Source organism: Punica granatum, chromosome 1 (genome assembly GCF_007655135.1).
Source record: "Punica granatum isolate Tunisia-2019 chromosome 1, ASM765513v2, whole genome shotgun sequence".
Classification (NCBI taxonomy): Eukaryota; Viridiplantae; Streptophyta; class Magnoliopsida; order Myrtales; family Lythraceae; genus Punica; species Punica granatum.
The window spans coordinates 5,118,771-5,143,978 of NC_045127.1; the positions used below are offsets into that span (position 1 = coordinate 5,118,771).

At 42.3% G+C, this 25,208-nt stretch overlaps 4 protein-coding genes across 4 annotated transcripts; 2 read left to right on the forward strand and 2 right to left on the reverse strand.

Moving 5' to 3' along the window:
- The first annotated feature begins 733 nt into the window (after positions 1 to 733).
- Positions 734 to 4,318, forward strand: LOC116193546 (ATP-dependent zinc metalloprotease FTSH, chloroplastic). The gene is made up of 5 exons (XM_031522294.1): positions 734 to 2,273; positions 2,635 to 2,881; positions 2,986 to 3,169; positions 3,338 to 3,509; positions 3,852 to 4,318. Exons 1-5 carry the CDS (start codon positions 957 to 959, stop codon positions 4,071 to 4,073), a joined length of 2,142 nt encoding a protein of 713 aa, XP_031378154.1. The 5' UTR covers positions 734 to 956; the 3' UTR covers positions 4,074 to 4,318.
- A 62-nt stretch (positions 4,319 to 4,380) lies between these two features.
- On the reverse strand, positions 4,381 to 8,853 carry LOC116193567 (serine/threonine-protein kinase BSK1-like). The gene is made up of 9 exons (XM_031522315.1): positions 8,330 to 8,853; positions 7,872 to 8,007; positions 7,274 to 7,407; positions 7,008 to 7,113; positions 6,450 to 6,535; positions 5,614 to 5,802; positions 5,252 to 5,416; positions 5,043 to 5,156; positions 4,381 to 4,890 (listed from the first exon to the last, which is right to left on the reverse strand). The coding sequence occupies exons 1-9, from the start codon at positions 8,672 to 8,674 to the stop codon at positions 4,636 to 4,638; spliced, it is 1,530 nt and encodes a 509-aa protein (XP_031378175.1). The 5' UTR covers positions 8,675 to 8,853; the 3' UTR covers positions 4,381 to 4,635.
- A 1,967-nt stretch (positions 8,854 to 10,820) lies between these two features.
- Positions 10,821 to 13,617, reverse strand: LOC116193576. Its single transcript, XM_031522321.1, has 2 exons — positions 12,789 to 13,617; positions 10,821 to 11,774 (listed from the first exon to the last, which is right to left on the reverse strand). Exons 1-2 carry the CDS (start codon positions 13,344 to 13,346, stop codon positions 10,998 to 11,000), a joined length of 1,335 nt encoding a protein of 444 aa, XP_031378181.1. The 5' UTR covers positions 13,347 to 13,617; the 3' UTR covers positions 10,821 to 10,997.
- A 4,597-nt stretch (positions 13,618 to 18,214) lies between these two features.
- LOC116192104 (WD repeat-containing protein DWA2-like) lies at positions 18,215 to 23,844 on the forward strand. The gene is made up of 13 exons (XM_031520544.1): positions 18,215 to 18,425; positions 18,522 to 18,605; positions 18,692 to 18,824; positions 19,275 to 19,386; positions 19,808 to 19,907; positions 20,679 to 20,806; positions 21,270 to 21,339; positions 21,912 to 22,000; positions 22,099 to 22,144; positions 22,565 to 22,623; positions 22,791 to 22,864; positions 22,954 to 23,012; positions 23,419 to 23,844. Exons 1-13 carry the CDS (start codon positions 18,381 to 18,383, stop codon positions 23,458 to 23,460), a joined length of 1,041 nt encoding a protein of 346 aa, XP_031376404.1. The 5' UTR covers positions 18,215 to 18,380; the 3' UTR covers positions 23,461 to 23,844.
- Positions 23,845 to 25,208: the final 1,364 nt, after the last annotated feature.

A 25,208-nucleotide genomic window follows, 5' to 3' on the forward strand; every position in this document is an offset into this window, starting at 1 on the left:
TAATCAATTTGTGATTAATTTTTTTTATATTCATATATACATATTACTTGTACTACAAGTGGATATACATGGGCGCAATATATTGTTGAGATTCTTTAAACTTTATCAATGATTCTTTAATTTTGAATTAATGTTGACTCGTATTATTCAAATTTAATTTGAGTATTTAATCTCGTGTCTACTAAATTATGTCCGTGTACTCTTCATTTTTCCCTTATTCTAATCGAGTTCTTTGTTTAACATGTTTTGCCATTTTTTCGTACTGTGATAATCACTGCACACTGGTTTCTTTGACTGGTTGGGCGTTGGCGAGCCTCTTTAAATTATATCCAAGCGTTTCACAAATTGAATTTTATTTATAACATGTGCATTTTCTTCTTATTGAAGAAAGAATAATCACAGACGAGATAAAAATCCTCTAATCATGGACATGTTTCGATTGGAATTGATATCGTTGTAGGACATTAGAACGCCGAGTGTTCCCTGGCCACAAAAAATAATCGGAATGGCATACGTTCCTGCTCTCATAACCGATGAGTCGACGACGACCCTGCTTGGTTTTGGTGTCACATTTGCTATCATACATTACAAGTACCATTCCGTCTTCTTGTCTTCAAGAGCAAAACAAACGTTAGACGATTTTTTTTTTTTTTCATTTTCTTTCTCATTTTCATCTCTTTTTTTTTTCTGAAAAATTCACGTTTGGGAAAATATCAAACAAGAAAAAAACGACTGGACATGGCTCCGAACACGTAGCCTCGGCAATCCAACACCCAAGGCTTCTGGCAATTGCTTGCTTGCTTCTTCTTCTTCTTCTCCTCACTCTTCGTCTTCAACTCCGACTCCAACTCCAATTCCCTTCTGGAGGAGAATAAATATCAGCTCCCGACTTCGGCTTCTTCCTGTTCATTCCCCCACTTCTTCTTCTTCTTCCTCCTCCCTTTTGTGCTACAACAATGGCGATTGTTACAAACCCATTGCTATCCTCCACCTTCTATGGCGACAGGACAGTTTTCCTCTCCCCTCCGACCCCTAAAACCACCAGATCTCCCTTCGCAAGAAGGAGGCCTCAGCCCACCCAATCCATCTTCAAGAAGAACCCCGACTCGTCCGAGAAGAGCTTGAGGGCCATTTCTTCTCATGCCGCTCTCTCCGCTCTTCTCCTCGGTTCCATGGCCCCGCAAGCAATGGCGATGGATGGCACACCGACGCAGTCCACTCCTCCGCCGGTGATTGAGGCCCAGCCCGTGAAGCCGAGCCCATCTAACGGGTCGCCGTTTGGCCAGAACCTCCTCCTCACCGCCCCGAAACCGCAGTCCCAGGCCGCCTCTGACCTCCCCGAGGGCTCCAATTGGCGGTACAGCGAGTTCCTGAACGCCGTCAAGAAGGGCAAGGTCGAGCGTGTTCGGTTCAGCAAGGACGGCTCCGCCCTCCAGCTCACTGCCGTCGACGGCCGCAGAGCGACCGTTATAGTCCCGAACGACCCGGACCTTATCGATATCTTAGCCATGAATGGTGTCGATATTTCTGTCTCCGAGGGAGAGTCGGGAAATGGTCTGTTCAACTTCATTGGGAACCTGCTGTTCCCGTTCCTGGCTTTTGCCGGGCTGTTCCTCCTCTTCCGCCGGGCTCAGGGCGGCCCTGGAGGTCCAGGCGGTCTCGGTGGCCCTATGGACTTCGGGCGGTCCAAGTCCAAGTTCCAGGAGGTGCCCGAGACCGGCGTCACATTCGCTGATGTTGCAGGTGCCGATCAGGCCAAGTTGGAACTCCAAGAGGTTGTTGATTTCTTGAAGAACCCTGACAAGTACACGGCTTTGGGAGCAAAGATCCCGAAAGGATGCCTTTTGGTTGGCCCACCCGGAACCGGGAAGACCCTTCTAGCCCGGGCAGTTGCCGGCGAAGCTGGGGTTCCATTCTTCTCTTGTGCAGCCTCGGAGTTCGTAGAGTTGTTCGTGGGAGTTGGAGCTTCGAGGGTCAGGGATTTGTTTGAGAAGGCCAAGTCGAAGGCTCCGTGCATTGTTTTCATTGATGAGATTGATGCTGTGGGAAGGCAGAGAGGGGCGGGTCTCGGAGGCGGGAATGATGAGAGGGAGCAGACCATTAATCAGCTCCTTACTGAGATGGATGGGTTCTCTGGGAATTCGGGGGTCATTGTTTTGGCTGCTACCAACAGGCCTGATGTTCTCGACTCAGCTCTGTTGAGACCTGGGAGATTCGATCGGCAGGTCACTGTGGACCGACCAGATGTTGCTGGCAGAGTTAAAATTCTTCAGGTAATTAAGCTAAATTTCATTCAGTTAGATGTTCTTACTTGGATCAGTACTGCAGAGATCTTGTAGATAATGCAAAGGGAGCGTAGGCCAACAGTTGAGCTGGAAGAGTAACTAGTGTTTAAATTCCGATTTTGACACCATTTCTAGGTACAGGATGGATCTTATTGCAGGTGTTTGATGTGGTATAAGGCAAGGTATTTGATTTAGCAAATCCTGTTTGATTTAGCAATGAAGTATTACCCTCGTGATCAGAACGGATGTGTGGGATTAGCTTATAATCACTTCCCATTGGTGTAAGGCAGGGCTCGCTCGAGAGGTTCAGCTAACCAAATTCTGATTTTTGTGGCCTTTCCTGTTGCAGGTACATTCGAGAGGAAAGGCTCTGGCAAAGGACGTTGACTTTGAAAAGATTGCGAGGAGGACCCCGGGATTTACCGGAGCCGACTTGCAGAATCTGATGAACGAGGCTGCCATTCTCGCAGCCCGCCGTGACCTCAAGGAGATCAGCAAGGATGAGATCTCTGATGCTCTTGAGAGGATCATAGCAGGGCCCGAGAAGAAGAATGCCGTCGTCTCCGAAGAGAAGAAGAGACTAGTTGCCTATCATGGTATGTAATATGATTCCTCTAGTTCTGTGTTTGAAGGTAAACTTCTTCCATTTTGTTGTCATAAACGTTCTTTCTGATTGAGAATAAGCTTCATGGCTTCGCAGAGGCTGGCCATGCTCTAGTTGGTGCATTGATGCCGGAATACGACCCTGTTGCGAAAATATCGATTATTCCACGTGGGCAAGCTGGGGGCCTTACCTTCTTCGCCCCGAGTGAAGAAAGGCTGGAGTCAGGACTATACAGCAGGAGCTACCTTGAGAATCAGATGGCTGTTGCTCTTGGTGGAAGGTCAGTGTTTCCACATTCCTGTAGGCTCTTTTGTTTGAATATGAGATAGACTCATCATAAACTCTCGTTCTCCTAGAAACATGGATGCCCTGTAAAACATATAAGTTGAGTTGTTTTAATGCTCATGCCAGCGAATACATAACATCTCCTGCACAATTCTCTCTGCAGAGTAGCTGAGGAAGTCATTTTTGGAGCTGACAATGTAACAACTGGAGCATCTAACGACTTCATGCAAGTGTCCCGTGTGGCGAGGCAGATGGTTGAAAGGTTTGGGTTCAGCAAGAAGATTGGGCAAGTAGCGATCGGTGGACCTGGTGGAAACCCCTTCTTGGGTCAGCAGGTATATTTGCTCTTCATCACTGCACATTTAATTGGACCCTTTTAGACTACTGTTTTAGGGACATATCTCGGAGTAAATTCACATCTTCAATAGACTTCCATGTGAATATTTGTGTCGTGAGCAATGAAGACTTTCGAAACCTCTTATCTACTGAGAGATTCTTAGCAGCTACCCTGAAGACACCTTTATATGATTTAAATGATGAACTGTTTGCAGTTCCGACTCCCAATTAGCGACAGTAGTTTTCTCAATATCAGTGGGGGAGGGAATCCTGATCCTAACAAGAACATTAGCAGAGAAGCTGGACGGCGTGCTGACTAATATGATATGTGGTTCGTGCAGATGTCATCCCAGAAGGACTACTCAATGGCAACGGCAGATGTGGTGGATGCGGAGGTGAGGGAGCTCGTGGACAAGGCCTACGCGAGGGCAAAGGAGATAATCACCACCCACATTGATATCCTCCACAAGCTTGCCCAGCTTCTCATTGAGAAGGAGACCGTTGATGGTGAGGAGTTCATGAGCCTCTTCATTGATGGCAAAGCCGAGCTCTATGTGGCCTAAGTCGTCTCTTCCAGAATGCTACAACTTGCACCCAGATAAGAGTGGTGATGATCGGATTTGGTTTCTGCTAGCAGAAGCATTATAGTAAAGAAAGAGTTTGTAAAAGCTACACATTCTTATGCTCTGTTGTATATTTTAGGATCAGGTGAGATTTTCTTGATCGGTACATAAAAGGTCCGAAAATGTGTCTAGTAAGAGTTGATGTGTTTTTATTGTTGATGCTAGAAAGGTACAGATTCCGACCACTGCTGGGGTGTTTCTTGAGAAATAAGTGCACGGGGCCGGCATGCTTAGGGAAGAAATTATCTTGCTGAAACACCAGCGTTGAATCTATATATAGAATGACATACATAACCAGACCTTGGCTCAAAGGTTTTATCTCTCTCTGTGCAGAAGATGGAACGAACGATTTAAGCCTTCATCCTGTTGGTCTTGCAAAAGCAACACCGTTGGATTTCTCTATTTTGACTCAAGCTACACAAGCAACATCAACAATAACAACAACAAAACCTACAATCCCATTTGAGGACTGACTGAAAATCCAGCATAGGATTTCTGCTGTTCAAGAGCTTTTGCCACTCCTTTGCTTTTTCTCTTCAAGGGTGGCAGCCTCATTCAGCATGTCGACTGAGTCCTTGTGCATGTCAAGCTTTGCAAGAGCAACTGCTTGCAAGTAGAAGGCAGTCGACCAGTCAGGGTAGATGCACTGTGCTTGCATTGCATCACGAAGGGCAGCATCGGGTTGATCGCACATAAGGTAGCAAAGGCTCCTACGCGCAAATACAGTCGGGGAAATCATGACTCCCACATTTATAAACTGCAGCAGAAAACGGAGTACATAAGTTGATGAACATTCGTCAACTTGCCAAAAGAAGGCATAAGAATGCAGTTGAGCACTCCCCCTCACGTGGAGGCAGAGTGCAAGAATAGCAAAGGCTCAACACATGCAAATAATCCCACGGCAAGTACCTCAGAGTAACAGTCTATAGCCGTTTTGAAGTCTTTGTCTCGAAAAGTCAAATCTCCTCTCTTCCTTGCCTCTAAGATGTCTCGCATTAGTTGCGTCCATTCTTGGAAAGACAACTGTACCAATCCACACAAAGGAAGAAAATTGAAAAGGATTGAAAGCACCAATTTAGATCGCCATTAATTAGATACTTCTTTGTCAAGATAATTACCTCATTGGTTCCTTCATCATCTTTGTAATGTGTCATTACCAAAATCTGATGGATCGCTGTGAGATCCATTCTCGAGCATGCATCCCCCATCTGAGAGAGGGGACGCTGTGGAGTCGGTGGTGCTTCTTCTTGCTTCGGGATACCCATCAATTCATAAGATGGAACCTGCAAGATAAAGAGTAAGATAAATATGCAATGTAAAAATTCAAGATCGTATGCTATGATCAAGCTTAATCCCAAGTTTGGCTCATGAACGCAATTACTACTTCCTTTTTACTGCAGGATAGAATTTCTAGAATCTCATAACAGTTTCAAACTAACACAAAACTTGAAGCTTATTGAAAAATTAAGGCATATCTTACATCTGCTTTATTTTGTAGTGGTGCAAGTGCGGCGACTAGATCTTTGGTATTTGGCCGCTCCCGAGGTTCATACTGTAAGCACTGGGAGGCCAATTGGAAGACCACAGTGGCCTCTTCAGTTGAGAAGTTACCTTCCAAGTGTGAATCCATTAGGAGAAGAATGTTTTTTCCCCTTATCATGTCAAGAGCCTGCACAGATGATAAAAACGGAACAACGTTGAATCTTAACCACTGATCCAATATGTATTTTCTCAACAGTTAACATGGTCCAACTTTGTGCTATGGAAACTTATAAACAGTACCCAAGAAAACAGGTCATAGATTTGAACGGTAAAGAGAAACTCCCTGCACTATCAATTCAGAAATAAACTGCCTGTACTTTCATATTACGGAAATTGGCCCCATATGTTCATCTACCGTTACTAATCTTGGTTTCCATGCAGATTTGAAATAACACTTCCACGCAGAGTTGAAGTAACATAGTTCTCTACTAGATTATTTATGTATTTACAGACATAAAAGGAAAAAGCATAGAAAAAAAAAAGAGAAGAGAGAAAACCCGTGGATGGGGTCTCCCATGAATTTTGTATCCCTCATTAACTTCCATTACTTAGATTTTAATTTAAGAAGCTAAAAGTTCTTAGAAACCTGCTCACATGTGCATTTCTGGTACAATTAGTAACGCATATAAAAGAAAGGCGCCTAATTATTGGAATCCAAGGGATTTACTTCCGAAACTGAAAGTAAAAGGGATAATTCTCTGTATGCAGAAAGATCTGGGAATTCTGATGCATCTTGCTTGAAGTCACGTAGCAAGAACTGATATTACTACTTACATGACTAGGAGGGATGTGCTTCCCACTAAGAAGATCCAATAGCACAGTGCCGAAACTGAAGACAACACTTTCCGGGGTTACTCTTCCTGGAGAAACACATATTCAGTAAGAAAATAACAAAGGGGAAAGATACTTAAATGGGGCAACCTTAATTCAAATAGACATTTCTTTGGTTAGATTCAAGACGGACATAGGATCAACTCTTTCATGCTCCTAATCTTATTTCGACCAAGATTTCAATGACCTATCAAGCTTTTCAGCTAAAGAATCTACTTGGGTCTCTAAGTAGCACTAATTAACAGGTAATATGAGATGGTATTTAAAAAACAGAGGTGTATGCACTTCTACCCGCTCAGAAGCAAGAACACAATGACTAACTTTCGTCCTGAAAGCATGCCAAATGTAAAATTATTCCTGGCTCTTCTATAAACATCAACAGCAATGGCAAGATGTTTCACGTCGATTCGGTTTCTCTTCTTAAAATGGACTTTATTCCACAATGCCAGGAGACAACACACACAAGAGAAAGCTGGATTATGATAAAGAAATGGAAATTACCATTTTTTAGATACTCCGGAGGGGTATAAGCAAGATTCGTGCTATAACTTTTTCCATCTCTGCTATTTTTCATGAGGCCGAAACATGAGAGTCGAGGATCGCCATTCTGCCAGATACATCCAGAATAATTACCATAAAGCTCCCAAAAAATAGGACATATGATGCTGGGAAGATAATAATAGAGCAAGCTAATGTAGAATATGTCAGGAAACTTAAATACGCTGACGAGTATAATCCTTCAAGCCTAATAAAAAGACAAGATATACCTCATCGAACAGAACCCTGTATGCATTCAAGTCGTGATACAAGGAACGGTCCTGAGAACTACAGTAATCTAAAGCTTCCGCAATATATAGAGCAACTCTTAACCGCATAGCCCACTCGATTGTCTGGCTCTCCCCTGCAGAAGACATAAACGACAAGTATCATTAAGACGTGCATATGTAAGTCGAAAGGCGGCGACATTAAGAAGATCTAGCATATCCGTAAATGATGGCAATGACGAGTTGATGACATGAAGGCAAGCCATACTACAACAAAGAGAGATGTAATGGATCACAATTCAATGCCCTACAAGGAAATCATAACATCCTGCTTTTGGGTTCAATTAATAGATGCTCCCCTATTTCTGGAATTAAAGCAGCTCAGCAATCACATCGCGGCATTCAATGGAAATATTAGCTTAAATGACTGCTAACAAAATCCAGTTGGAATCATCTCTCAATCAGGACAAATAAAACTTGAGGAAACAATTCGTTGACAAAATGGCATTTGCTATTACTGGACATTGCTTGACCTGGTTAAAATTGAGCAAGAAAACTAGCAGAGGCATTTAATGTACGAAAATAAGTTCCGGACACGTACAGTGAAAGAGATGCTTTGCAAGAGTGTCATTAGGCATGTATTCTGCGACGAGCAGTCTCTCATCTCCCTCGCAGCAGTACCCTATCAGATTTGCAAGCCTCTTATGCCTCAACTTGCTTACTCCGGATGCCTCTTCCTGTACACGAACACGAACATCAACCAATTTACAACCACGAAGAATCATATCAAACATAATGCATGACCAAGAGATCACCGAGTCGATTTGCGTAAAACCCACAACAGGAACGATTATGCATAACTGCTAATCAACTGATATTGTCCACATTACAACGAATATCTAAACCTATGAATCAAATCCCAGAGCTGTTTACAGAGAAGCGTTAATTAGACGCTCCTTCCATTAAAGCAAGCAGAGCAGCGTGAAGAAACCATCACGAAACCCTAGAAAACTCGGAGAAACATCAATGGAGGGATGGGAAGATGAAGACAATGCTCACCGCGAACTGCTTAGGGTCGGGCCACGCGAGCTTGGTGAACTTCTTGACGGCGATCCAGCGGCGGCTGTTCTGGCTCTGGAGCCGGCCCTTGTAGACAACGTTGGGGGCCTTCTCGCCGCTCTCGGAGACGATGTACTCGGAGCTGAAGTTGTTGGTGGCGGCCCTGAGGTCCGCGAGCGAGTATTCCCACAGCCCCCCGGCCCCGCCGGGACCACCTCCGTTCGAGGCGGACGGCGAGAACTGCTGGTGGTGGTGGTGGTGATTGCTGCCGCTGTTGCCGAAGCTCTTGTACTGCCGCCCGTCAGATGGGTGGCCCTTAAGCGATGACGACTGGCAGCAGCCCATAACTCAGCCCCACCCAGTTGACTCAGCTCATCCGATCTCTCTATATATCACACCCACAAAGATGCATACACCAAATATATATATATATATATATATATATATATTATGTATTTATTTATATATTTATGAGAGGTCCAGTTCGTGAGCGCGAGGAGTGGGGGAAGGGATCTAAGGAAAGCTGAGAAGAAGCTTTCGTCACCTTCTCATTTTCTCACTCTCTCTCCTCTGTGTCTCTGTTTTGTTTCTCTCTCTAGAACCATTGGAAAATATGTCTGTCATCTGATGGTTTTCCGACTATTTTAATGCATTTCCTTGCCCCCATTTCCATCCAGTCCTTCATCAACGGTAAAAACCATCGCCTTCAAGCCTTCGTCGTCCATGGCAGTTTGACTTTCCGCTTACTTTCGTGTTCAACTCGGATTCAACCGGTGGGTTGAATTTTCTTCCTTCCCCGTTGGGTCTGCAGAGAAAATGGGGCAGGACAGGAAACAGCGAGACGGACAGAAGACGTCTCGGAGCTGCCAAGGTTGATGACGATGGATGGATGGGATAAGGATCCGAGAGGAGGAGGAGAGGTCAAGGTTTTCAACTCTTGAATGGAAACCCCGTTTGTCTGTCGGGGAGCAACCGTTGGGCCCAAACTCACCAACTCTACCCGTGCATTTACTTTTTACCACGAATGGAAATGGATCGGTGGCTCGACGCCGGCCGACATCACAGCACGCAAAATCACCGAAGACGCGAGCTTGCCAATGACCTCCCGAACTTGAAATAGGCGGCATCGAGTCGCCGTAGTAAGTCAAAGGAACTTGTAATGTTAATTATTGTCACTTAAGAAGAGGTATTTGACGAGCTGATATTTCAGATGTTTCATATTGACGGCCATGATGATCTTCTGCAATTTGAAGCATTTTTTTGTTGGGCGAGACTAACAGCTCTTGTGATCTCACATGGGCGTTATGGCGAAGAGATCATGATCAAGTGGAGACTAGGTAAGAACAAAACCTAATATCATATGAATAAGTCCATCTATGCTCCAACATGATCCACGTGACTCAATATGATTTAGTCCCGGTTTGAAAGAGCTACCATTCCGAGACATATTTATAAGTGTGGGCGATTAACTTGCGTTGGTGTAGCTTGTCGGGGTTGATAAAACGTTAAAAGAATTTAGCCCATCTTTGTGATCTTATTTTGCTTTGGTTGGTCAAATTTGATGAAACGTTGACTAAAAGTTTAGCGGCAAAATGTCCTGGGCCCCGTAACGTAAGGACCTTTTTGTTAATTACTGTATTTTTGAACTGACTGTTCAGGATGGGCCAATCTTACTGCCCAAATAGCCCAATTTCCGGGCCCACCCATCAGGCCCAAGCATCGGCCCCTTTTCCACCAAAATGGAGAACAGCGTGACAGCTCATGCGGTTGGCACGTGGACGGATAGGACACGTGTGGTCTCTCCAACGGAGCAACCAAAAGTTCAAAATATTTTCCGGCTCAGTCAAATAGACTACTTAAAGCCATAGAGCATGAGGAATTGTTATCGTGAAGGGCATACATACATTATAGTCATCAAAATGGAGGAATCGAGGGAGAGGCAGAGGAAGGACGAAGGGAGCCGGACCGAGGCCCCGAACATCACCCCGATGAAGTCACTGACCCACGACCCCTATGGCGGAGGAATATACGGGACCGAGCAGGTACATAAGACAGTCGGCAGACCAAAGAATAAGCTGTCGGCAAGTGAGACACAAAGCGCAGATGGACCGCAAGGGCCTACTGCCCCACCCAAGCACAAGCCTCCGCCCTCCACCGGGGACCGGGACATCGACATCACCGGCTTATCATATATTCAATAATATGTCATGTTTTCTCTTGTATATTATGTTTGTTTTGTGTCTTTAGTTTGATCCGTAACAGTTTGAGTTTGTGGAGGTTACATCCCTTTGGTCTTAATTTTTTTAGCTCCTGCCGTCTAAATTTAGTAAATTTGCGAATGATGATTTGAATGGAAGTTCTGTTCTACAGATGGAAGGTAGAAAACCCAACTCGATCTTGTTGTGTGGTATGTAAGGCACGAGATTTCACCAAATCACGTACATAGAAGGTTAGAAGTCAGGCCAAAGGGCGGTGACCTACCCACCCGAAGAATTTCAACCCCCATACTTATTTGATCGAATTTCTTTTTTTTTAAGAAAAGAGAGTAAAAATCGATAATTTACACATATTTCCTAAAGATTTTTCACCTCGCAAAAAATTAGTCTAAATCCCAAAAATGCCCTCGCAGTTTTCCAGTTTCCTTTATGCAAATCTTTGCCAATTCTATCTATCTTGCCTTTCCTAAGCCGAGTTTACAAATCTCCGCCGACGCCGGAGCCTCCCAATTGGCGGTCCGCCGCCTCATCTCCTCAAACTCGTTCACGCAGTCCCTCACCTTAAGCTTCCACACCCGCTTCCTCTCACTTGCCATTCTACTCCCAGCCATCCGGTCGAAGATCTTCTCCCAGCCGCTCTCCCACTCGCCATGGGCATCACATAAATGCAAGGTCCCTTTTTCCCAGTTGGTCCAGCTCCATCCCTGATCGAGCCCCTTCATGATGTCTTCCACGCACTTGTCCCGGCAAGCAACTGTGCAGGGTCGGCACTTCGCCCCACTCAGCGGCCCAGGGCTCGACATCGCCGCCACAGGCACCCCGTAGTGGGCTGGCGGGAACCCATACTGCCGGTCCGACACGATGCAGAAAGGCAGGCGCTTCGCCACGTAGGAGACGTTCTGGGTGGTGAGCTGTGCCCTGAACGAGGTCTCTGAGTTAAGCTGATGCTTTCCAGCTGCGTCCAGCTGCGGGATCAGGGACAGTCGGGATAGGGCCACGATTGAAGTGTTCATGTCTCCAACGCCGAGTCGGTCATTCACGCCACCGAAGCTGGAGCCCGTTGGGACCAGATATGTCCCTGGAACAAAGAACTCCGGCCCCAGCGGTGCGGTCCAGTACCCATCTACTCGGGTCCGAACTATCCAGTCATACGTGAAGTTCCTTTGCTCTTGGTAGGCTTTGATCATCGTCAAGCATCCCTCGACAAGATTAAAGTACTGCAGAAGGCCCTGCCAACGTGAAAACATACAATCTCTATTGTAATTTCTCCATGATTACCATATGAAAACTGAAAAGGATGTCCAAGTGATCGCCTTTATCACCAAATCAGACGGGAAAAAGAAGGCCTACACAGTTCCATTAATTTGATGAGAAAGAGTAAAAAGTCAACGAAGGAGAAGTAAGGCCACGACCGGAGTGGGTCCCACCCCACCGCATGCTACAATACGTGGCGTATAATTATTTTATTTTAAACGTCCTTTCTGACCTTTACCTTTCGTCCCCTGAAAAATTCATAAACGAAAAAGCTTCCAGCTTTGAACTTATTATTATTTGAATATTGCCATTAATTTCGTAAATAAAATAAAATAAAATAAGAAGTAGAAGAAGAAGAGAGAGAGGAGAAATCCCAACAGCAACAGCAACAGCAACCGCGAACAGCTTGCTGCAATGTTTTACGCGTAATTAGTTGAAGACGGGAAACTCAAGAGACCAAAAGAGCTCTTCCTAGTCAAACATCAAATCCTGAACATGTACGGAAAATCGGATTTTTTCAATATCGAATTTGATCCAAAAGAAGGAAATACATTAATGAATCAAATCTTCAACTTGGTGCTTCAGCCACAGATGCAGAGATCGTTTTCGATGTCACAGACGCTGAAAATGCCAATGGCAGCAGAAACAACAACGATGTTTCCGTAATTACACACAATACCAAATTTGTTCCTTTCCCAGGACAGCGAAAGTAAACCACCGGACAAATTTCAAAATAATCTCAACAATTCTTCATCGTGGAGTTAAAATTTGATGGCCGTTTGTTTTAGATTAAAATCATAAAAATTTTAACTTTATTTTTAAATCAATACACTACGCAACAATTAAATTCAAAGTTATTTTTACCCCTAAAACCGAACACACCGTGATTAACTGATCATTTTTTAAACTCTGATCTGACCAATTGAGTTTAAGCTCACAACAATGGGGGTGTCAATGTTTAGGTAAAGAAGATGGATGGAAGGGCTGACCTGAATGCCGTTGGGGGAGCCGCTGGAGGTGAGGACGCGGAGCTCGGGCTGGGTCTCGGGCATGGGCTGGGGCTGGAAGATCCGGACCCAGGCGATTCTCGGGGCCTTGCTCAGCAGCAGCAGCTTGAACGAGTTCTTGTCGTACGGGCTGTGCAGGAACAGATCGGCTTCCGGGTAAACCTTCAGAACCCTCTCCACGATCGACGGCCCCGTCAGCTCGAACCTCCTCGCCCCTCCCACCAGGCACACCGCCATCCTCCCCCTCACGCCCCCTCCCTCCGCCGGCGAATGATTGGCGGCCCCGAAGGAGGATGAATTGGCCGCGGGGTGATGGTTGGGGCGGTCGACGAGGAAGAAGGAGCGGAGGGGGGCGAAGTTGGAGGAGAAGGGGTTGTAGGGGTTGGAAGGGGTGAAAGTTATGGTGACGAAGACGAAGAGGGAGAGAGCGGGTATCGTCAGGGTGAGGAACCGCCAGTCGAGATCCGTCAGCCACCGCGGCAACAGATTGCCGGCCCCGAAGAACTTCCTCCCCGGGCTGGCGCCGCCTCCATTCATCATGGGCTGCCGCTTTTACCTAATCCCCTTATGACTCCGACCCCATAATCCGCCGGGTCCTATCAATATCCCCGATCCATTCCAATTCAATTCAATTCAAGTCAGTGGAATGGACGGAGAATGGGAATTCTAGAGAGAGAAAGAACGGAGTCGGCACAGATGGAAGAGGGAGAGAGGGGAAGGGAAGGGAAGCCGCTCTGTTGGATTCTGCAGCTTTTTGGTTTGAGGGGAAGAAGTAGAAGATGGCGGTGGTGATCTTTTGGTGTGAGGAGGATCCAGGGGCCTTGGAGTAAATATAGGAGGCTCGTGGGGGTATAATGGTCTTTTCCCTAGCGTTGAGTTGCTTGGTCGAAAGTCGAAATTGCGAATTTTTTGTTTTATCGACGGGGTGTTTTGAAATTTACGTTTTCAACGGTTGATCCATGCAATCAAAGTGCCATGGTCTAAATCTTTACCAAACTTTGTTTAACTTTCGTCTTTCTTTTTTCTCGGGCTTAGATAATATGGAACTTAATTCCATTCGAGAGTCAATTCGACTCTGATCACAAAGTAAATTCAATGAATTTCAAATCTTGTATGCAGTAGAGAGATAAAATTAAAAATTAAAAGTCGTTCTAAATTGAGTCGTGCATGGTATCGGTTCATTGTGACATGGATCGATTGTTTGAGATCAAAAGAATGCTTGAGATGTTTCGTCAATGAGGAAGCCTATTTTCCTGGGATTCATTATCTAATTTGAGAATTTCTTTTGCTGAATTCACTATCGCTTTCCCTTCTTTTCCACTGGTCAGAATAAACTCATCAAAATTGGGAAGCGGAGTTAATTGGGGTGATTAATCAATGATGTTTTAACATTTTGTAACGCAAATGATATAATGATTAAGGATTTATTTGAAAAGGAAAACAAATTCGATGATAGCAAGCCAAATTGGGCATTGAGAGGCTTCTTCTCGTATTAGAAAAGGAGATCAACCGGATAAATGGCCGGTCCGTGGTCCAACCGGTTGAGTTGAGCGATGCCGGTATTTTTAATGAGAAATCTCGCGCGAAAAGCCGTAGCCATCTATTGTTAGAAGGGCTGATCTTGCTATAATATCTTGATATTAATTTTTTTTTTTTTGGATAAATGATGAAACTTCATTGATAACAGATGAATTTACATCAGAAACCAATACCATTTTCCTCTATACGGAGTAAAATAAAAAATACCCAAGAGCTACTCCCAAGTCAACTAGTTGCAGTATCAAAATGGTGAAACATATGCCTCGCAATGATAGAGTGTGCAATTTTGCATGAGAATCGAGGGAGAACAGACAACTTTGCTTTCACATCCGAGAAGATCCTTCGTATTATAATTGTTGGAGGCGAGACTTGATTCCGGTAGAGCCTGGCGTTCCTCTCCCTCCAGATGCAGTAAATGTAGTGAGTCCAGAGAAGTTTAAGACAAATAATATCCAGCTTCTTTCCACGGAGAGAGGAGACCCAGCAAAGTTCCGTATTCCAGTCGACATTGTGTTTGTTCATTCCAACACGGTCTAATAAACTTCTCCAAATCCCTTGGGTGATAGGGCATTCAAAAAAGAGGTGATTTCGGGTCTCCAATTCCTAACTACAGAATTCGCATTCGGGTGCAGTAATCGAGATTCTCCAACTCATAAGCCTATCTTTTGTACTCAATCTATTATGAATACAAAGCCAGCTAATGAAAGAGGATCGAGGAAACTGCCCCTCAAACCAGATTGCGTTCCTCCATTCCATCTTCTGGCTTCTGGGACTAAAGCATTTCCACGCACTAGCAACAGAAAATGTCTCGGATTTGTGAGCCGTCCATGTGACCCTATCACGATCAGAGAGTTGAATTGCATTAGCGAGATCACGGAGCAGGCCAGCTTGCAGATCCGAGCTTCTAGGCCAATGCCAGCATCCATCAACCAGAATCGAACTAACTGTTGCGTGCTCCCTAATCGACGGAAAGCACTGGAGCCCCCTGGTGCAATAGTTTATTAAAGAACCGACCGGTAACCACTTGTCATACCAGAAAGATACATTCGTACCAGGGCCAACACAATAGCGGATATAGGGAGACATCAAAGTCCTCAGCTGCAAAAGTTTTCTCCAGTTCCAAGAACAATCACCAGGTATCCTTAAAGACCAAATACTTGATATTAATTCACATTCATTTACTATGCGTAACACGTTCATCATTTGGAATGGTAAATAATGTCAATGTTAATTTATTCGTCTTTATATTGGTTCATGTTTGTTTGTTTCTTATGTATGTACCCATCGCAGGAGTTGTCCATTAACTGACAATCTTTTGGAGATTAATACAAGTGAATACATAAACTTTAGTGACCGTAAAAGGCATATAGGGATGGGAACCGGATCGCTACTTAAAATGAGTACGCATGTCAAGCTCCATGTTTCAACTTTCATGTTTCTAACGTCATGCCCGATGGCCCTTGCCAATCGATCTTCGATTGTATTATTGGTAATAATGCCTACTCGAAAACTAATTGATAAAAAGTTAGTAATCAACTTGTTCTGATCTTTGTATCCACGAAAAACTGCTGACGGCCGAAGAAGCCACTGACCCACGACGCCTACGGCGGGGAAATGTGCGGGACTAAGCAGGGACAGGAGACATCTGACATGCCGAAAGACAAGCGACCAGCAAGCAAGACGCAAAGCGCGGATGGGCTGCGGAGGCCTACTGCCCCGCCCTCCACCGGGGACCGGGACATCAACATCACCGACTTATCATATATTCAGTAATACGTCGTGTTCTCTCTTGTAAACCATTTTTGTTTTGGCTCTTTACTTTAGTTCGATCCATGATAGTCATAGCTCCTTAAGGTGACATTTCTCGTCTTAATTTTTTTAGCTCCTCCCATCCAAATTTAGTAAATTTGAGAATGATGATTTGAATGGAAGTTTTGTTCTACGGATGAAAGGTAGAAAACCCAACTACTCGATCTTCTTGTGTGCGGCGTAGTGTTCCATAACGATATTGCGCCGGTTGGATGATTACTAACATAAGAAGGCACGAGATTTCACCATGTCACGTACATGGAAGGTTAGAAGTCAGGCCAAAGGGCGGTGACCTACCCACCCGAAGAATTTCAACCCCCATACTTATTTTATCGAATTTCTCTTTTTAAAAGAAAAAAAGAAAGCACAAAATCGATAATTTACGCATATTTCCTAAAGATTTTTGGCCTAGGAGTCGGAGAAATTAATCTATATCCCAAAAATGCTAGCTCTCGCAGTTTTGATTAGTATTTTTATGAATTATTAAATATGAATATTCTAATTGTTATTTATTTTTAAAGACTTTGAGATAGGCAAAGTGTTTTTATTTATTCTTTGTTAATTTTATATGTTATGTGCTTCTATCGCCATCGTAGAGTGGTTGAAAATGATCAATATATGTTAGAATAAGAGGATTTTTGTTGATCTAACCAGTCAATTGCAATATTAAAACCAAACTAGTCCTTTGACACGACAATCTAAATCCCATCTAGCATTTAATAAATAAAGGATTTTTGTTATATTTGCACGCGAAGAAATCGTCAATCGTGGTGCATCTTAATTAGAAAGTATCGGTTTGAGAATTGTGAAGTATGGGCCATGAGAGTTTTTGAAGTGAGACGTGATAAAAGAGAAAGGATTCGAGATTTTCTTCTCTAAAAATCAAATATTTTGGTGTAATTATTCATTGAAAATTATTATCGTAATTCGAAAGATATTCAAATTCAACCTTTTCAAATTACAATAACACGTGAAAAACCAATTAAAAAAGGGGACTCTACTTACGTCGGGGGACGGTCCTCCCGTAATTGCAATTTTATAAATGGCTCCAATTTCCAATCATTCCATGTGACCCTCAGATTATTTTTCGAATGAATTGCTGGCGGAAATGAATGGATCAGCTGACTTCGATATTTAATTTTACTGGGGAATGCAATTTTCTTTTATTTTTTTTTTCCTTTTATTTCCTGCAACTTACATTTATTTATCCAGCTCAATAGTATTTGTGGACCCAACAGCCCAACTAGCCCGATAAGTACAACAGAGAACGTGGAAGAACCTGGACCCATTGGCCCCGTACAAATCATGGATCTGGCCCATTAATGATACCGAAATTCAAACATTGGTCCAAACATTAGACCAAAAGTTACAATCATATTCGCGCCGGATTGCATTTCGGTGGACCGACTGCAGTGATTTTATTCTTATATGATGTAATTTATATATTATGTATATTGTAGTTAGCCTGAAGGATCCTTTTGATATTTCGAGTCTTATAATATTGCATTGTTTGGGATTAGAGTTGAGTTACTTTATTCTAACTTTATATATATATATATAATTGGTTGTAATAATCGTGTTGTTGAATTATGAGAAAAACAGTGAAAAAGTAATGAATAGTTAAAAGAAAGTGATGGATGTACTGTTAAATTATGAAAAAAATAATGAATAGTTGAGAGAATTTAATATTAAAATTTGAATTTAATAGTTAAAATATTTTTTTTAAAAAAAACAAGTAATAATTATATTGTTGAATTGAAGATAAGTTAACTCAAGTAAAATAGAGTTAAAACTATAAAACCAAACAAAGTAATAATCTTTATCCTTGAATGTTTCACCTTATACTCGTCTTTTTAGTAATGACGAAGATCCTCATTACTTTCGAGAAGAAAACGTGTTAACTTTAGGATGCAAAGCGGTGATCGTGAACTTTACGGTTGCACATCTACAAATTTCAGAACTCGAGGGAGCAAACTAAAATTTGCCACCACATTTCTAAGTTTATTCTTTTGGGCCCATGAACTTTCTGTTTCCAACCAAATCCACCATTTCAGTCCCATCTTCTTCCTCTCCTTCTCCAGCCATCGCAGCGACAAAAACCATAACGGAAGGCTCAGATACAGAGAGAGAGAGAGCGCGCGCAGGAAGATACCGTTAGAAGCTGAAGCAAGCAATGCGAGTTCGGTGCTGAAGCCTCCATAGCCTGATTGCTTCTGTGATCGAATCATGCAGGGAGCTTCATCGGGCGTAGGCTATGGCCTCAAGTACCAGGTCAACACCCTCCCCAAAACCCTCGCTCTCACTCTCTCGGCATCTCATTCTCTGTGTTTGAACCGGAATCTGAGCTTGTGATGTAATAATGTCCAGGCAAGGTGCATCTCCGATGTGAGAGCCGACACAGATCACACCAGCTTCCTCACCGGTACTCTCAGTCTTAAAGAAGAAAACGAGGTGAATTGAGCTCGAATTTAGATGTTTCCGGTGCAATTTATACTTGGAGCGAGGTTCTCGTTGATCTGGACTGGATTGCGTTTCAGGTGCATTTGATCCGTCTCTCATCAGGTGGAACGGAGCTCGTATGCGAGGGGCTGTTCTCGCATCCGAACGAGATCTGGGACCTGCGCTCGTGTCCCTTCGACCAGCGCATCTTCTCGACCGTCTACTCTTCCGGTAACTGGTTCAGCATTGATTCTCACTCGTAGTTTGTTATGCCGCAATTCCATACGCTGGAGAACGGGGATATGCATTTCAGTTTGGTTGATTGCATATTTCACTTCCCGACTGCATGAATGCCGTCATCTGTTGGCAACTTTTGCTGCTCAATGGCGCCTTCTTAGCTCATGGACTGAACACTTGGCCATTAGTCCCATGCTTTCCTTTCATGCCATGGTCGTCATTCCTGATCTCTGCATGTACAGTTAGCAATGGTTCCATAGATCGTAGCACAATTGCTTTTACCCTCTATCACAAACTTTTCTTGTCCTTTAGATGGACAATTGTTTATATTCAGTTGCCATCTCTTTTATGGACTGGTTGCCATTATATAATGCTTATTTTCATCCATCCAATTCAATTGGTATCCCGTTGGTTTTTCCCTGATATGTTTCCGTATAATTTAAGGTGAATCGTTTGGAGCAGCAGTGTGGCAGATCCCTGAGCTTTATGGGCAACTAAATTCTCCTCAGTTGGAAAAGATTGCCTCTCTTGATTCACTTGTGGGCAAGATTAATTGGTGAGCTCTTAATCATTGAGTCTTAGTTCTGTATGTATTGTTGCAGTTTATAGGATTTCTGAAATTCCATTTTTTTTCTTCCCCTGTTCATTTTACTTTCGCTAGATTATTTATTATAGCTAGGATTATTTTGCGGTTTTTATTCTGTCAATGATATTAATTTCTATGGATTATGGTAATTTATGAATGTATCCTGGGGTTCCAACAAAGGCCTTGTTGCAATGCTCTCTATTGTTTGTCACTACCTTATTGTTACAATGTACCTCTGACACTATTTTTTGTATCTCTTTTGGAAATTACTTTGAAAATACAATGTATTGAACTGAATGATGTTTGTCACATGAGTTTGTTATGTTTCTGTCTCATTCTGTTGATTGCTTGTTTTCCCTTGACTAAATCAATCTGCCAATGTTTATGACAGTGTACTTTGGTGGCCTTCTGGAAAGCATGAAAAGTTGATCAGCATTGACCAGGAAAATATTTTCTCGTGGAACTTAGATTGTTCCAAAAAAGTATCTCAGGTAATTCCCGTTGAATCTTGCATGCTAATAGAGAGATGCGGTCTTAATCACTGGCATTCCTGCTTTTGTTTTACTTCTGTATGGTCCTCTTTTTTCTCAAAAACTTCTTCCGCAAGACTAGTGCTCTAAATTGGCAGTGGAAAGACAAGATACCGAGGATTGCTGTTATAAGGATTATCTTTCAATTGAATGTATCCTGTGAATGAGTAACTCCATGTTCTCATTCAGGCATGTCACTGTCAATTGGTTATTAACAAGGCATATTCTCAAATTCTGTGACATCTGATATTCTCGAGGCAGTGAATGAATTGCAGCTGAAGCTGAAGGACATGATATCTCTCATTAGGTCTTAATATTACATCTAAATTTGTACAAATAGTTGGTTGAACAATGAATTGTTGGTGTTTGTAAAATTATGTCTTTTGTTGACACTGGCAGATAATGTGATTAAACCCTGTTACTGCATTTAAGTTCTTCACATGTCAGAAGGCATGGTCTCTTTGTTAATTCTTGTACCCTCTATTGGCAGTTCTTGTTTCCTTTGGTTGAGGTTTTCACATCCTTTAAGCATTGCACATACCTAGAGGTATTGTGCATGTGATTGTTTGTTCCCTCTGTACTACTAGTTGATTTCTCGGAAATAAGTGTACAAAATTTCTTATCAAATCCCATCATATTTTCTCTTCAACATTGTGACCGATATATCGATATTTGCTGCTCTTATGCTTTGTGCTGATTTTATTCAGGTCTTGTTTAAAAAAAAATATCTAGGTCCAGTCGCAGGAGTCCGCTGGTATGCTGCATTATCTATCCGGTGGAGCATGGGATCCACATGATGTAAACGCTGTTGCAGCAACCTGTGAATCATCAGTTCAGTTTTGGGACCTGAGGACAATGAAGTATGTTACTCTATTTATATGAATTTCATCATATTTAATTCAATTGATAAAATGGCCAAGAGCAAAATTTTTGCACTTTATTTATTTGACTGTGTAGATTCACTCTGGATTTGTGATGTTGCCTTCATGTTCTTTTGCTGTCTGTGGCTTCTTGTATCACAATGAACGCTTTAGTATTCTCCTATTGATCTGGGTCTACTTGGTTTGGAGGAAACTGAATAGAGCAACAAGCACTTATCAATTTGAAGAAGCTTCTTTTGCTCTCTTTTCGTTTTAGTAAGTACAAGAATATTTTTCCTTTAGCCTAGGGACAATTCTTGATGGATATGTAGATTTCATGCTGCTGTTTATAGGGTTTGTATTTCGTTTTCCCTACATGCAAGCTGAGAAATTTTAGATTGTTTATTTTGCATATCTCTTTAGAGATGCACATCCTGGTGGCTGATATATTTTATGATTTCAGGAAGACCAACTCGATTGAATGTACCCATGTCCATGATCTTGAATATGACACGAGGAAGAAGCATATACTTGTAAGAATACACTATCATTCTTCAGCTGGTTTCCAAAAGCTGAACTCATTTTTATCACGTGTTTTTGTTTCATGTTTACTTTTGTTCTCTAGGGACATCTTGCATTTTGTGGGCCTATGCAATTGAATGCATGTGTATAGAAATTTCTAATGTTTATAAATACTTGAGATACTTTGAAGAGCATCATCTATAGGCTGTGAGCCCTCATTAGTTTGTTTTTAAGGAATCACATTTCTTATGCATTAACAGACTCCAGATTATTCTTAGCTCAGTGTCTTCTCTGAAAAAGGTTCAGCAGGCACTCGTGCAGCTATATATCGGAACATCATTGTGGAGTGGTTAGTGTGGTAAATTTTGTTACCATGTACAGCCGTGCTGCAAGCCTGCAACAGTGTGACTACAGCTTATTCCACCCCGAGTGGAAGTGAAACAATATTTCGGGCTATGAAATAATGTCTTATTCATTAGCATTTGTGAAATTGATAAAATAAAATATGATGGGAAATAGTGTCTTTCTCGGCCCTATAGCATTCTATGACATTGCAATATGAGCTGTCTCACCATAATTACAGGTGACAGCAGAGGATGAATCTGGAATACATATATGGGATCTTAGGATGCCAAAAGTTCCCATCCAAGAGCTCCCTGGACATGCGCATTGGTAAAAATCATCTTATGGATTATTTTACTGAATTTGTTTTAATCATTTTGATTAGATGGTAAGTATGAAACTAATTCCCAAAATTAAAACTTTCGCAGGACATGGACTGTTAGGTGTAATCCTGAGTATGATGGATTGATTCTGGTAGACACACACTCTCTCTCTCTCTACTTTCACATACATGTTGTGTTTTTTCTCATATTTCATGAGATACTTGCATGCGGCAAGCTGTAAGATACAACGTGTTTGGCCATCTTTATAGAAAAGCATGTTTAGATAGTCATTTCTGTATACTTTTAAGCCTCATTTTAATCAATAGAATCATACAAAATTTAGTTTAGATGTATCTTTTGCCTCAATTTGTCTGCTTAAGGCCTTGCTGATGTGAATCAGGGAAATCGTTGTCATTCATTGAAATTATTGGGTTCGCATGATGACTCACTGCCTTTATATAATAAAGAACATTTTTTTCTCCCTACAATCAGTCATTACAACAACAATTCAATGAATAATTGATTTTTTGTCTGTTGTGATTCTGCACAACTTTTATTGAAACTGTTGCAGAGTGCTGGCACAGACTCTACTGTCAACTTGTGGTTGTCTTCCTCTAGCAGTGAGGATGGGTAAGCTCAGTATGGTCTGATAACTAAAACCTTTTTACCATGATAGTGCAACAAGGAATAATGTTTTAGATGCATTAGAAGAAGCAGAAATAAATATATAAAAGTTTAAATGATTATAGGACACACTTTGTAAATCTAACAACTTCTCTCTATTCTCATAATGGCAGGATGGTCGAATCACCTACTAAGCGGTTTAATCCTTTACTCAATACGTACACTGACTACGAAGATTGTGTTTACAGTAATTACTTCCTTCCTAATGTTAAAGCCAAAAATAAAAAATAAAAAAATCATATGACAGATACTTACACCTTTCATCTGGTGGTACAGGTGTAGCATGGAGTACACGTGAACCGTGGATTTTTGCATCATTATCTTATGATGGAAGGGTAAGGGTATTAGTATGTTACGACCTTGAAAGTTGAGATATACCAATTAATATCACAAGTTTTACTCCTCGAGAAGGTTATTTGAAATTTGTAACTTTCCAAGTCTGATGAGTACTAGGCTATAACATGATCCCCTGGACTTTGATGCCGAGTGCTGTAGCATACAATTTTCAATCCTCTTATTACAAGTGTCAAATTTTGCATAACAATTTACATGATCTACACTGTTTAAGGCATTTTCTTAAAAATTATGGTCATGCAATGCAGGATGTGTTGTAATATAACTCGCATTGGGAGATCGAGCTACCTACTATATCATAATTAAATAGTGTCTTAGTAATAGCATCACAAAACTCGGGTGGTTGCTGGAATATTAATCTTCTTGTCTTCCTGCTATGTGAAACAGGTTGTCGTTGAATCAGTGAAGCCATATCTATCCAAGAAGTGAATTGATTGTGTGATGGATGCGAGGCTGTGCCCTGTTCTTCTGGTGGAAAAGATTTCACTTTCTGCTGAGTTCTTGTTCCCTTGGTTTGTCCTCGTAATCTCACCTCATTGCTGTAAGTCATTAATCAGGAGATTCAAGACCATGAAGCATTGAATTGGTCCCCCCAAATTCCATAACGAGGTAAAATTTTTGTTTGCATTAGCTGCTTTGCTAAATGCATTGTTTTTTCTTTGGCACCGGCTTGTTGTAAAGTGGAACAACAGACTACTTCAAATATCATACTGGTTTTCCAACAGTATGTCATCGCGGTACAGTGATTGTCTGAAACCATTCTTGTTGCTGCTGATAGTGATGGATTGGCATTCGGCTGGTGTTTTATGTTGATAATGCAAGACTCGTTAGGATGCAAAATATAGAAAAATTGGCAGAGACGAGTTCACAATAATACTATCGCCATTCGAAATCTTTGTTTGAGGATGTCTTTGGCCTGGAATCACAACTGTAAGGTGAGATTGTTCTCCATTTGGGGAAAATTCTGAGCCTATCTGCTTTAAAACCAATAAGAACGCGTTACTAATATGAATGGATCCGATCCACTTAGACTCTCCTCAACTAAATTGCACGAGTTCTATTTCTTCTTCGGAAGCTTCTGTGGTGTTGGGAGAGCCCGGCAATGTGCTGCATTTCGCGGCACCATCAGATTGATCTCCTGGCCTGCTGGCCCTATCAAATTGCTCCTGGCCCTGTTCTTTTCATTGGTGCTGGGGACACCGCAGAAGGTACCCTCCCAGTACCAGAAAAATCTTTGATCCTTCTAACCCCAAAAAGCGACGTTAAAGCTTATCCAAAACTCATCATACATAAAAAGAGAAGTTGTAATACAGAAAACCTTTGATCCTTCTAATCCCAAAAAGTGACGTTAAAGCTTATCCAAAACTCAACATACATAAAAAGAGAAGTCGTAATACAACAATGTCCATTCTCGTTTACGAATTAATAGAATAGAGATTTCAGTTTTAATTCTCGTCAACAATTATATCTTTATTTAAATTTTTATTTTTTTTATTAAGCTCATACGTCTCCTCTATAATCATAACCAAAAGGCTTCCGGCACCACAAATCCGAAGTCCCGGGGATTGCTCGGCTTTGTTTCCTCGTCCAGCAGCAACAGCCAACTCTCTCTCTCTCAACGCTTTTGGGGCTTGGCTTCTGCCGTCGTGACACCTGGCACCCCTTACCACCAAGAGTTTGACAAACGTCATGCTTGACACGTAAGCTCCCTCATCTCTTTTAGTTTTCAGGGCCTTTTAAATTATCCGGAAACACCACAGATTCATGGTCACACAGTGGGCTGCTGACACGTGGAGGGGCAACATGAGAAGGGTGAGTGGGAAGACAGGCGTTGCCACCTCGGCACTGCCCCTGAATGCAATGGATACTGGATAAGGTGGAGGAGCAAAGAAAAAGATGCTGACGAGGACAGAGAGAGGTCGGTATCTGACCGTTTGTTCTCAGCAATTTGATCTTTGTCTGGAGGAGATCCAACGAGATTCTGATACTGCGCGATCTTCCCGTTTCATTTCCCTTTGTTATTCCAATCTTACTTTACCGCACATCTTCTTTTATCGTTATCGAGCAGGAGAAGTTTATAACACCGATATCTGTATATCCGACGTAACTATCATTATAATGAGAGATGGTTTTTTTTTTTTTGTGGTTACCGTAGAATCATTGGTACCATATACGAT

Bases quoted from the DNA above. Each gene is read 5' to 3' on its own strand.
- LOC116193546 (XM_031522294.1), top strand. From the start codon at position 957: ATGGCGATTGTTACAAACCCATTGCTATCCTCCACCTTCTATGGCGAC. The intron at 2,274-2,634 runs GTAATTAAGCTA...TTCCTGTTGCAG, and splicing joins GCAGAGTTAAAATTCTTCAG to GTACATTCGAGAGGAAAGGC. The intron at 2,882-2,985 runs GTATGTAATATG...ATGGCTTCGCAG, and splicing joins GAGACTAGTTGCCTATCATG to AGGCTGGCCATGCTCTAGTT.
- LOC116193567 (XM_031522315.1), bottom strand. From the start codon at position 8,674: ATGGGCTGCTGCCAGTCGTCATCGCTTAAGGGCCACCCATCTGACGGG. The intron at 7,114-7,273 runs GTATATCTTGTC...TGTATCTGGCAG, and splicing joins ACAGGGTTCTGTTCGATGAG to AATGGCGATCCTCGACTCTC. The intron at 6,536-7,007 runs GTAATTTCCATT...GTGTTTCTCCAG, and splicing joins TCCGGAGTATCTAAAAAATG to GAAGAGTAACCCCGGAAAGT.
- LOC116193576 (XM_031522321.1), bottom strand. From the start codon at position 13,346: ATGATGAATGGAGGCGGCGCCAGCCCGGGGAGGAAGTTCTTCGGGGCC. The intron at 11,775-12,788 runs GTCAGCCCTTCC...TCACGTTGGCAG, and splicing joins GCTCCCCCAACGGCATTCAG to GGCCTTCTGCAGTACTTTAA.
- LOC116192104 (XM_031520544.1), top strand. From the start codon at position 18,381: ATGCAGGGAGCTTCATCGGGCGTAGGCTATGGCCTCAAGTACCAG. The intron at 19,387-19,807 runs GTGAGCTCTTAA...TGTTTATGACAG, and splicing joins CTTGTGGGCAAGATTAATTG to TGTACTTTGGTGGCCTTCTG. The intron at 21,340-21,911 runs GTAAGAATACAC...CCATAATTACAG, and splicing joins CGAGGAAGAAGCATATACTT to GTGACAGCAGAGGATGAATC.